We start from the raw sequence: 12,727 nt of genomic DNA, 5'->3' as shown, positions 1-12,727 counted from the left end.
AGAAGAGGGAGTGCTGACACGTGGTCCTTCCTCTTCTCCATCCTCTCTCTTCCCCTTTTGTCCTTTTGTCTGTCGGTGCAGGAATTCTTCTTCACTCCATTTGCAGCCAGAGGAAGGGTTTCTCTGCAGAGAAGAGAGAGCAACTTCTCTAAGACCCGCAAGGAACCTCAGCCACATCAGCAGGGCCCAGAGTGGGCTCAGCACCCAGGACTGTCCTCAGAACCAGAACAAGAGAGGCATAATGGGGGCTGACTTGGACTGTCTGAGGTGTGTGTGCTAGAGGGCACACACATCCACATGATCGAATATTACTGGAGTCTCTTGCCTGAGAGTGCACCCAGGCCCCTGTTTACTAGGCACTATCTTGTAGGGCAGGAAGCTCTGCGATGGAGACCAAAGGAAAGTTCAGTTTCCTGTTTTGATTTTGGACTTGCGGTTGGAAGTGGCAGCTTGTTAGTCTCCAAGATTGTGCTGGGATAGAGGGTCTCTTTCCTCCTGGGCCCTACCTGGAAGTCAAGACATACAAAGGGAATTGGGCAGCCTAGTCCAGGTGTCCTATTCCTCTTGAACCAGTGTGAGAATGTAGAGGAAGGCCTCGTTCCTCTTGTGGACTAGACGGGTACAAATCCAGGCTCCAACCCTGCCTGCCCCAGTGGGGGCCTTGAGCACGAGGCTTCATCCTGCTGTCCCTCACAGGGCTCTTTGTGAGGATCCAATAAAATGTCACCTGGGCCATTCTGTCCCATTCTTCCACTAGATGGCAGCCTTGCTCTTTGATCCGTAGTCTCTTCTGGAAGTTTTTGCAGCCACCTCTGGAGATTCCTGGCTGTGGCCCCCAGAGAGGCAAGGGAAAGATTAGCAAACACCTCTCACCTTACTGGCCTTCCAGACCTCCTCACCAGTGACTCATCAGTCAGTGCACCTCTGAGAAAGGAACCAATGAACCAGAGCCCTGGCTTTTGGTTCTGTGGAGTGGTGGGGACAGTGTTGCTGTTTATTGTACAACCCACATGGATTTGGGGCTCCTCCCACAGGGTCCCACAAATGGAGCAGAAGCCCCCAGTATAAGTAGTTTAGAGCAGTCTTGGCTACCCATTGGAACCACCTGGCAATCTTTCAAAAACAACTCACACTGGGGACCCACCCCCAGAGAATCTGATGTAATTGGTCAGGGGGCAACCTGGGTATCAGGAGTTTGAAAGCCCCCCCCTCCTGCCCCCAAATGAGTCTAATGTGTAGCCCAGGCTGAGAACCACTGGAGTAGGGGCTCCAGGACCTCAGCAGTATTGACATTCTGGGCCAGATAACTCTTTGTTGGATGGCTTGTCCTGTGCCTCATAGGATGTTCAACAACATCCCTGGCTTCTACCCACTGGATGCCAGGAGCACCTCCTGCCCCCCCAGTGTGACAACCAAAAATGTCTCCAGACGTTGCCACATGTCCCCTGGAGGACACAATCGCCCTCGTTGAGAACCACTGCTCTGGAGTATGGATCCTGGAGGACAGCAACCTAAGTTAAAGTCCTAATTGCTCTGTCACCTTGAACAAGTTCCCTTCCCACCCGAGCCTCAGTCTCCTCATTGGTGAAGGGGGATCACGAGCTCAGTGCCTTCCACACGGTAGTGCTCAGTAAGAGGTACCACTCTTTTCTCTTTGGAATGAAATTATCTTGGGATTCCCATTTAAAAAGACATTTGAATTTGTTTTAAAAGGGCCCAAGATTGCACGGGCGCCTTGGTGGCTCGGTTGGTTAAGCATCTGACTCTTTACTTCTGCTCAGGTCATGATCGCATCGTTCGTGAGATTGAGCCCCACATCAGGCTCTGTGCTGACAGTGCGGTGCGTGCTTGGGATTCTCTCTCCCTGTCTTTCTGCCTGTCCCCCCACTTGCTCGCTCCCTCTCAAAATAAATAAATAATAAAATAAAAGGGCCTAAGATTGCTTTAAAGTCAAAGTTTTTCCTCTCAAGAAAGAAGAAGAACCTTTTCATAAAACTCCATAGAGATCTCTACCACATTGGTACCCTTGAGCTGTCTGTCCCCAACTGCCACACAGATTCTGACCCTGGCATGTGTCAGCCTTGGGCATATCACACTGCCTCCCCTATCTATGCTGCACTCTTAGCCAAGATCCTAATGTGGTTTTGAACCTTGGCTACACCTTAGGTGGGGTTGGGGGTATGTGTGGTGGTGCGGAGGGGGACAGCTTTAATATTCCAGCTGCCCAGAGGCATCAGAATGATTAGATCAGAATCTCTGCGGCAGGAGCCAGGTCCCATGTTTTTTAGAGCTCCCGGTTGATGCTAGTATGCTGCCAGATCTGAGAATCACTGGTCTTCAAGCCACCTTCTCATGTCCAAGAAACTGCTTCCAAATCATTGAGTGCATGCCTAAAAGTTTGGGCCAGTCGGCCTTTCATCTGTCCCTAGGTTCAGAAGATGGTGGGTCGAGCCCTGACTCTATTGGCTTCTTACCTGGATGCCTTCTCAGCCTCCTCATCTATAAAATGGGGATAGTGCCTTCAGTACCTGCTCCAGCCAACCCCTCCCCAACAAAGATTTGTAAAAACAAAATGAGAGAGTATCAGTAAAAAGCATTCTGTAAACCTAGGCACTGTGCACCCCAGGACTAGCACATGATAGTACAGACATGGATATAATGGCTCAGTTTATGTATCAAGTTGCCTGGGCCACAGAATGCCCAGATAGTTGGTCAAACCTTATACTCAGTGTTTCTGTGAGGGTGTTTTTGTATGAGATTGACATCTAAATTTGTAGACTGAGTAAGCCAAAGTGCCCTTTCCAGTGTGGGTGGACCTCATCCAATCAGTTGAAGACCTGAATAGAGAGAGGGAAAAAAAAAAAAAAAAAAAGCTTCTCCCCTAAGAATTCTTCCTGCCTTTTGGAACTGAAACATGGGCTTTTTCTGGTCTCAAGCCTGCTGGCCTTTAGATGGGAACTGCGTCATCAGCTCTCCAAGGTCTCCAGCTTGCTGTTCTCTGCAGAACCTGGACTTGCCAGCCTCATAACCACATGAGCCAAGTTCTCATAATAAATAAGCATTATATGTGTGTATATAGATAAGTATACAGATATATATATCACCTGTTGGTTCTGTTTCTCTGGAGAATCCCAACTAATAGACTTGATGGAAATGAACTGAGATGTCCTGGTGTTCCCTCCATGTGGCAGTAGAGAATCGAGCTCTGCTCTCTGGGAACAAACCCATCATGGAACCTAGAAGTTGGGGTTTGGGGTACTCGGGGTTCAGAGCCTGCTTTCCTGCCCATGGACTCCTATGTCATGTCTGTAACCTTATCTAACTTGCTTTGGGCATGTTGTTCAGTTTTCTGGGTCCCAGTAGTCTGAGCCATCTAGAGGGCCACTCTCGGTGCTAAAAGCCAGGCACAGGGGCTCCTCCCTGCTTCATCCTGTGGGCAGCAAGCCAGCTGACCTTTGGGAAGGCAGGCTCACTTGAACTAAAAGGTATTGAGGCCGTAATTACCTGCCATGCACACAGGTATGTAGTTAGGTCGTGCAAACCAGGCATTTCCAAAACGAAGCACCTGAGACCCTAAGGCAAAGGATGAGGTCTGAGTTTCTTTGTGGTGGCCTGATGCATACAGGCTGCTCAGCAAGTATGGTTAAATACACAGGAGCTGGGGCAGCTGTGGCTGTGGGTATGAAGGCAGAGGCAAGGTGGAGGTCCATCCTCTGCAGGGCAGGGTAAGGATGACCCTGAAGAGCCACATTTAAGAGCGTGAGACTGACTGTTAAGTAGCTCTTGCTTTGAGTTCCAATTCTGACTTGCTGGTAGTGTAAATATGGACATATCCCTTAACTTTTCCAACAGCCTCCACTTCAGAGGATCAGAGTGCGGATTAAATGAGCTCACTCATGTAAAGCCCTCAGCCCAATCCTGGAGGAGCATGGCAGCTGTTTTTGCAGCACCTGAGCTGCATGGGCTCCGCTGTCCTGCCACCCTGGCCTCAATTTCCCCATAGACTCTAAGACATATTTCAGCTGCAATACACAAGGAGATGTACTCCTGAGAGCAGCTGGAGGGGGTTGGAGAGGGGAGGGGGTTGGAATGACATTGGCAAGATCCTCCTTTGTCAGGCCTCCCCAGCCAAGAGGGAAAGGGTCTCAGAAGGTTGGTATTCCAGAACAGCTGAATTGTGGCCAGCACCCCAGTCCCTTGCAGGGCTGGAAATTTGTTTGTTTGGTTGGGTTTTGGCAGGAGGGGAAATTGCCAGCTCCTTTCCCCCGAGGCTGAGGTCCTAAACTAGACCCTCCCCCATCACTCTTGCAGGGCCAGGCGCCAGGGATCCCCACAGTTTGTAAATGTAATCAACCTTGAGGTCTCCGGCTTCCACAGGTGCAATTAGCATGCCCATCTGCTAATCCCTGATTAATGATGTTTACAAACATGGGACTCCACTCACAGAGTTGCTCAGCCCCTCCCTCTAGGACCTGGAGGCAGGGCTCTTCCTAACACACACCCCTCCGTAAACACACATACTCTTTCAGGGCTGTGCTCCTCTCCCTCCCCTTTCCCAGGCGGGGGGCAGAGCTGGAGTCCCTCCTTGGAGTCACCTGGCCCAACTCTCATTGCACCCATGGAAAGAAGACCCAGAGAGAGCACACAGGGAGACCATGAGGTTTGGTGGTAGGGCTAGGCTCCTGTTCTTCCCTCTTTCTTACCCGTTCTGGAACCTCTGGGTACATGGGTGGGCCCGCTGCCTTTATTCACCATACCGACTCCAGCTCTGGGGCTACACGTACATGTCTCTCTGCATGGAGGGTCCCAAGGTTTGGGATCCTCTACCTGTTCCCAGACAGAGGAACATTCCCACTCTGCCCACCTTCCCGCTGAGGACTCTTGCGGGCCCACGCCAAAAAGCACAGTAGCAAAAATATTAAGAATGCAGACTTCTGAGTCAAGAAGGTCCTGCCTCCAAATGTTGGCTCTACCTCAGGCCAGTCACTTAATCCAATTGAGCCTCAGTTTTGTCACCTATAAAATGGAGATAAGGATAGTAGGTACTACTACTACAAACATAGTTTGTGATGATTCATTACTGGATTTAGGAAATTGACTTGGCATAGTGCACGGGACATAGTAGGTGCTTAATAATACAAGCTTTTTATTGTAGGGAAGATGATGATGATGATGAAAATGAACAGAAGCATCTGAAACTACAAAGATGCCCAGGGACTTCCTCTTCTCCCCTCACCCTCCTCTCTGGGGAGAAGGGCAGGTCCCAGCTCATTACTGGTGGGGGCTAGGGTGGAAGTGTCAGATTGGAATCACTCCTGGGTCTGTTCACAGCTTCCCTGTTTCATTAACACCTCCCTGGTGGTCTTCAGCTCATCCTCCTGGGGGAGGTGCTCCAGAAAGTTCTCACTACCCCCTACTCAGCCAGAGCTCAATGTGCCCCATTCCTAGGTCTGGAATCAGATGCACATAGAGAAGGTTTTATGTGGCAGAGAGGTGGCCACTGGCCAGGAGGCTGTCACTATCCCCTCCCCTCAGGGTCCTGGAGGCCTGGTCAGGAGACATAGTACCTGGGGCTGCCTCTTTCTTTTTCCTCCCCATCAATCTCTCATCAGTAAATTCTAGTCACCCAGCCCCACTGCATCCCAATCTGGACACTTCTTCCTTTCAAATCTGTGACTTGATGTGAGCAGCACCAGCTTGGGTTCTAATCCTGGTTCACCTTTTCCCAGCTAGATGACCTAAGGAAAATCGCTTATTTTCCAGGACATTCAGTTGCTTCTGTAAAAACAGGGACACCATACCTATAGCAGGGTAGCACAGGGCTCAGAAAATTGTAAATTCTCAATAATGCAGCCATTGTTATTTTGCAGGCACAACAACTAATCTCTGAATTATATTTTTAAATCACAGAGCTCTGTTTAGCCAACCGGGGTGGGTGGGGGAGCAGAGCCATGTTTAGAGAAGCTCCAGTTAATTGTCCCAGTTTCTTCCCCAGACTGGGAAAAAGGAGTGGGGCTGGGTAATGAATTAGGACCAGGAGATTACTATCTTGGGCTCTGGGAAGGCTGCTTCTAAACAATGTTCCTCTCCAGACACTCCAAGAAGGATTCTGATGGAAATACTATGCCCTCTCTGTCACAATATTCCATTTCAGAGGAGACCCTTCACCAGCTGTGGGCCAGGAAGGAGGGGCTGGGCCCAGCTGCCCCCTGCCCCAACCCTGCAGCTGGCTGAACTTGGTGGCCCTGCTTTCTCCTGCCACCTCTGTACTTCCTCTTCCCTTCAGGCTCCCAGCTCTTTTGCTGAGGTTTGTGGGTGTCAGAAGAGAGACTCCATGAGAAGTGTCACCTTTTGTGGTTGATCTGTAGTCTCAAAAAAAATGTCAGTTGGCTGAGCAGTTTCCTCTAGAAAGAAGAAACCAAGGCACAAGTCTGCATATAAGGGAGGCGGCAAGACAGTGGGCTTTGTCCCTTCTTGCAAGTAACCCCCAAGCCCCCACAGGCCTCTGTGGAGCAGACATGAAAGTCCCTCCCACCTCTAGGAATCCCCACTCCTGTCTTTTACATAATCAAGGCAGGAGTTGGCTTCACTCCTTTTATATTCCCAGGTCTCAGCCCAGGGCCAGGCACATACTGGGTATTTAAAAATCACAGATAAGCACATAAATGGGTCCTGAGGTTGGAGACTAACTGCCTCTCCCTCCTTTTCCCTATTGTGGGTTGGAGGCAAATAGCTCAATTCCAGCTGGCCCTCCCCTTCCACTTTTGGAGAAGACAAGACACAAATGATTCCCTAGCCACAGCTGCTCTTGATTCTCTGCAACAAAGGAGCTAATCGAGAGTGAGGGGATGCTCTGTAGAACCCTTCAGCCCTCGACCCTGCTGAGACCCATCTGTATCCAGGCCCTGCACAGATGCCCTTCCCATAGATGGGGGGACTAGCTGGGGGTCAGGCACAGCAAGGGGCAGGATCTTGTTTGAATCAGAGCCCTGATACCAACACACATACTTAGAACAGTCTCACTGCAGTGGGTATGGGACCCTGAAGCCATGTGCACAGCAGGGTGATGGGTGATGATGATGATGGTGATGATACTAACATTTATTATGTACTTACCATGTGCTAACGGTTTTATGTGCCTTGTCTCATTTAGTCCTCATGATGCTTTGGGGTAGGCACTGTTATTACCTTTCGTTTATAGATAGGAAACTGGGGCCCAGAAAGGTTAAGTAACTTACCTAAGGTCATGCTGTGACAATCAGAAGGGTTTGTAGGGGGTGGGGATGGAAGGTGGGGAGCTGAGCTTAGAAGGAGAGAACTTCCAGCTCAAGCATCAGCTAGGAGGCCTTCAGTTGAGGAGGCCAAATCTGCACACAGCCACCCTCCCCCCACCCCCACAGCACTAAACCCTCCCCCATGTAATACCCCTAGCCCCTCTCTCCACTCCACTTCTCCTGAACCATCCTGACAATCTCTAAGTGGGGCATCCTGCAGAGGGGGGTGGGGACCATGTCCTTCAGCTTGCCACGTGGCTGTGGGTGGTATGCCCAGGCTGGAGGTCAGAATACACAGCTCGAGCTACTGTGGGGTGCAGTAAAGAGCCTGGACTCCCAGAGACACCCAGATTTAGGTTTAAGTCCTGGCCCTGCTCCCAAACCAAGGCTCAGGCCTTGGTCCAGTTTCTTAACCTCTGAGCTTCATTTCCTTTCTGTAAAATGGCACCAGTAATCTTTCTCCCAGGGTTGTGCTGGGGCCTGAAAAAAGGTGCTCACGGCACATGGTAGGCCTTCAAGAACTCTTCCCAGCCTGCCTCTTCCTTCTTTCTCGGGGCTTCCGTCTGTGTCTGTCTCCTTGCCTTCCTAGCTTGGGGTCTGGTGCCTCCCCTCTCTCAGCTCTGCCTGTTTTTTGATGATCTCTGTCATGTCTGCCTGTCACTGGGGGGCTCCCTGTTGCTGCTCCCTTTCTAGGGCTCTGTCTCTATACCCTTTCTGCCCCTCTCCTCTCCTCTCCCTTGGTTCCTGATACCCTGGGGGCTGATCGATGGCAGCCGCTGGTTATCGATTGGAGTGGGCGTCCAAGTGTGGCTGCTGGAGGCCGGTATTGATGGACAGGATTGGTGCCCAGGCTGGGCGGAGTGGCAGTTGGGGAGCCTGGGGCTGCAGGGGAAGTGGGGCTCCCCCTCCCCTGCCAGGACCTGGGATGGGAGTCCTTAAAGCTGCAGACCCTGCCACTAGCATGGGGGTAGAGGATGGGACAGAAGGTCTCTGAGGACAGAAGGCCAAGGCTTGGCTCATGCTGTCACTTAACAAGATTTACTGAGCACCTACTATGTGCCAGCTGGGGATATTAGCAGTAAGCAAGTCAAAAATCAATAAGTAAAATTATGTAATGTGTTATGCAAGAAATAGAGCAGAAGGAAAAGGGTATGGAAGTGCAGTGGTTGGGAGAAGGTGCTGTTTTAAATGGTGTAGTGAGGGAGCGGCCTCCTTGAAAAGGTGACCTTTTAAGTAAAGACCTGAGGAGAGTGAAGGAGCAAGCCATTTGAGAGCATTCTGAGCAGTAGAAACACCAAATAAGTGCAAAGACCCCCTGTCGGGGGCCATGCTACATATGCTCTAGGCTGGGGGTATGGTGTGCCTGGAGTGGGGTGAGGGATAAGGAGAGCAGGAGGAAATGGGTAGGAGAGGGAATGAGGGCAGGGGCCCTATAGGGCTTGGAGTGGACAGTCAGTCCGGGGATGACAGTTGTCCCAACTCCAGTCTGAGAGGCCTGAGCAGCTTCCACCAACGGTAGCTTCCAGAACATGGTTCTGCTGCTTCTGAAACTCCATGTGTGGAGTTTCACACCAATATCCCAGGCCCTTCACTGCTTGGTCAATGAGATAAATGCTCACAGGTTGGATTCTGTGGTTGAGTTGAGAACTCAGAGACATTTGGCAACTTGCCCCAGGTCATGAAGGAAATAGCAGAGCTGGGACTCAAATCCAGTTCTGTCTGACTCCAAAACCATTGCTTTTTCCTTCTTTCCTGGTTACCATCTTAACCATTTTTAAGTGGATAATTCAGTAGTTAAGTTTACTCACATTGTAGTACAATAGACCTGCAGATCTTTTCCATCTGAAACTGAACCAAAACTCTGTACCCATTAAATAAGAACTCCCCACTCCTCTTGCCCCAGCCCCTGACAACCATCACTGTATTTTCTATGTATCTATGTATGTGACCTTTTTTTTTTTAATGTTTATTTTTGAGAAACAGACTGCAAGAAAGGAAAGGGCAGAGTCGGGGGGACACACAGAATCTGAAGCAGGCTCCACATTTTGTTTATCCATTTATTGGTTGACTGACACTTGGGTTGCTTCCATGTCTTGCCTATGGTGAAAAATGCTGCAATGAACATGGACGTACACATATCTCTTTGAGATCCTGTTTTCAGTTCTTTTGAATATATACCTAAAAGTGGGGTTGCTGGATCATATGGTAGTTCTATCTTTATTTTTTTGAGGAACCTACATACTATTTTCCATAGCATCTGTAACCATTTTACCCTCCCAGCAACAGTGCCCAAGGGTTCCAACTTCTTCACATCCTCACCAACACTTGTTATTTTGTTTTGTTTTTTGATAGTAGTCATCCTAATGGGTGTGAGGTGATATCTCATTACTGGTTTAATTTCCTTAATGACTGATGATGCTGAGCATATTTTCCTATGCTTATTGGCCAAGTGTATATCATCCTTGGTGAAATGTTTATTCATGTCCTTTGCCCAAGTTTTAATTAGGTTATTTGTTGTTGCTGTTGTTTGTTGTTGAGTTGTAGGAATTCTTTATATTTTTTGGATATTAACCCCTCATCAGATGATGATTTGCAAATATTTTCTCCTATTCTGTAGATTACCTTATCACTCTGTTGATTGTGTCCTCTGATGTACAGAAGTTTTAAATTTTGATTTAGTCCTATTTATCTATTTTTTCTTTTGTTGCCTGTGCTTTTGCTATCATACCCAAGAAACCATCACTGAGTCCATCCAAAATTATTGTTTTTAACTACTTCTCTCCACTGTCAGGAATTCTGCCAACACCTTTAGGTCAAATTGGGCAGGCAGTGACCCAGAGGGCAGGGCTGGAACCAGTGGGAAGCTCAGGGAGACAGCAGCTCAAGCTAACAGAATTCCAGAGGCTGAATGGAGTACTTTGGAGGTAGTGAGGTCCCTGTCACTGGAGGAATATAAGCACTCAGATGACCATTCAGGTAGGATGTTGCACAGAAACTTCAGGTAGAGGACGTTAAGGTTGGGTTGATGGCCTCTGATCTCTTGTAGAATTCAGCAAGGAAGGAGGGGGAGCTCAAAGCTTGCCAGTGAAGTGGGGTGGGGTGGGCAGGATGGCAGCTGACAAGTGTACCATCCTCTGTGCCTGGGGAAGTCTTGTATTGGGATCTATGTGTGGAGGAGATTCCCTGAGTTCTTGTCATGCTGGAGCCTAAACCCAAGCTCTGACCCCAGATGGCCCAAGGATCTTGGACCCCTGGGCTGGAAGATAAGAGAGATGAAGATGTGACTCCTTCATCACCTATGAGGGGCTGCTTGTGAGCCAAATGGATGAAACAAGGACTTAAGAGCCTGGTAGACCTTGATTCAGGTACTGCCTGAGGCACTCACTGGCTGGATGAATTTGGGCAGTCTCTTTGACTTCTCTGATCCTCATCCTCATCTGAGCAAGGGGCTGCCACCTCTCTTATAGGGTTTTTTGCAGAATGACAATAACAGGTGGCTGGAGCCTGACACATCCTCAGTGAACTCCAGTGATCGCATTTAAGCACTCATAATTGCCTCTCAGCACCCTCCAAAGCCAATAACCCTGAATGGGCTATATATTCCCTACCCTCTGGTGACCACTTCCCACTGTTCTTGGCCCTGGCCAGCCCCTCATTCCTTTTGAGGGCAGGGAAATCCAGACTCCTGGATCCAGAACCCAGCTCAGCCATGACAGATACCTGAGCTGGACCAGGGGCCCTCTCTGGGCCTTGTGGGAAGTGCTGGATGGCAGTCTGATATCCTGTCTGTTGGTCCTCTGTCTCTGCCTGTCCCTGTGGCTGCTAGGCCTGGAGCTTCCTCACTCTGGTTGTGCAGTCTTTCCCAGCCAGCCCTGCATTCTGTGACCTGACTCATCTCCCACGTTGCACCCAGAAATTTCCCCCACATTACCCCCAGCCCAGCCCATCATGGAGAAAAATCAAATCTCATTAAAGGCCATTGATTTTCCTCCAAATTTGCTGTGAGTACACTTCGAGGCTTCTCAGTATTACTGTCGGTTCCCATCTTCAACCCCTCAACCACCAACATAGCTTCCTTAGGGAAACTGAGGAGCATTGGGCTGGCAGGCAATAGGGAGTGTGAGAGGTTGTAGATACTGTCTGCTGGAGCCTCCAGCCCACTCTGGCCCTTCAGCGTGGCAAGACCCTGAATATGGCACTGATTTATTTCTCTGCCTGGTTACCCCCATCTTAGGCAGAGGGGTATGTGTTTCTGCGTGTGTATGTCTGTCCTTGTGTGTTGGTGTGTGATTTTGTGTCTGCATGTGTGTCTGTGGGTGTCAGCACTGTGTCTCTGTGCACCTGTGTCTATTTCTATATCTGTGTGTGTGTCTATAAGTGCGTGTGTGTATCTGCATGAATGCAGTGTGGAGTGGAGGTCTTGGCTTGCAGTTGAACTCTGAATGCTGTGCTGCCCACGAAACAGCCAGCCTGAAGAAGGGACTTGACTTGGGATAAACCCAAGATATGGTTCTCTTCCTAGGGGTCAAGGACTAGGTAGGGCTCTGGAGGAGGAGGGGGCACAGGCTTCTCTGCCCTCTCGCATTCACCCCTGCTGTCCCTTTGTCATCTTGGAAATGGGGCACCTTGCTGACTTTGTTGCAGTATTAGGTTTGGGGTTTGGGGGCTGGTGGGAAAGATTCCCAACCTAATGTTGGAGGCGGGCACGAATTCTTCCCCTCCTCCAATCTGAACTAAGAGTCCCAGGTGGGCATGTTTAAGTCAAATGGCCACATATTCACCTGGTGAGTCTGGAGAGAGTAGGTTAGGAGAGAAGATGGGCAGTGAGGGTGCCAGGGAGGCTTTGTGACATGGAAGGCATTGCTGTCTGCCCAGGTCATGTTCCTAGCATAAAGTCAAACATCAAGGCCAGCCTTAATGGGGAAAAAAGTCATAAACAGGGCCCTTTGGCTTTTGGAGGGTGAAGTGACTTTCAGCTTGGCTATAGGCCGGGCCACTTGCCTCTAGCCCACCTGCCAGGGCCTAGAGGTCAGCCATGGTGCTGGACTGGCCTTCTAAACCCTAGGACACGGCTGAGCTACCCCAAGGAGCAGCCTCAATGGGGCCTCCTATAAATTTGGGGGTGGAATGGTCCCTGGTTATGCGTCCTCAATGAAGCCTCACCCACTACCCATACCCCAACCCTGTGCAAGACATGTCAAGTTCATGACTGTGAATGCATGTTCTCCCAGAGGCCTCCGCCAGGGAGCTGGGAGCAGCACTCTGGGTTCTGGGGACAGTCCAGATTTATGGCACTGGGAGAAATATTTAGGCCTGAGACAGTTTGGTTGTGTTAATTATGGAAATCTAAAGATAATCTATATTTAATGCTGAATTTTGTCAAATTTGCTAAAGAATTAGGGGAGCGTGTGCAAACAGTGACACTTCAATGAAGAACAAGGTGCAATTAAACT

General features: G+C 49.6%; 1 protein-coding gene across 3 annotated transcripts in view; it reads left to right on the top strand.

Annotated features, from left to right (window-relative positions):
* MRM1 (mitochondrial rRNA methyltransferase 1) overlaps positions 1-12,727 on the top strand; it is a 29,523-nt gene that overhangs the window by 3,447 nt on the left and 13,349 nt on the right. The window contains exon 5 of one of the 3 annotated variants that reach the window (XM_047081335.1): positions 82-1,758. The exons of the other annotated variants lie outside the window; for them this stretch is intronic. Coding sequence (XP_046937291.1) covers positions 82-152 — 71 coding nt within the window. The 3' untranslated portion in view covers positions 153-1,758. Of the gene's footprint in view, positions 1-81; positions 1,759-12,727 lie in introns of those variants that run through there. 3 annotated transcript variants of the gene reach the window in all.

Source organism: Lynx rufus, unplaced genomic scaffold (assembly GCF_022079265.1).
Source record: "Lynx rufus isolate CCGP_SWC_20201006 ecotype Redwood Valley unplaced genomic scaffold, mLynRuf1.p SCAF_18, whole genome shotgun sequence".
Taxonomy (NCBI): domain Eukaryota; kingdom Metazoa; phylum Chordata; class Mammalia; order Carnivora; family Felidae; genus Lynx; species Lynx rufus.
This window is presented reverse-complemented; position numbering and strand designations above follow the sequence as displayed.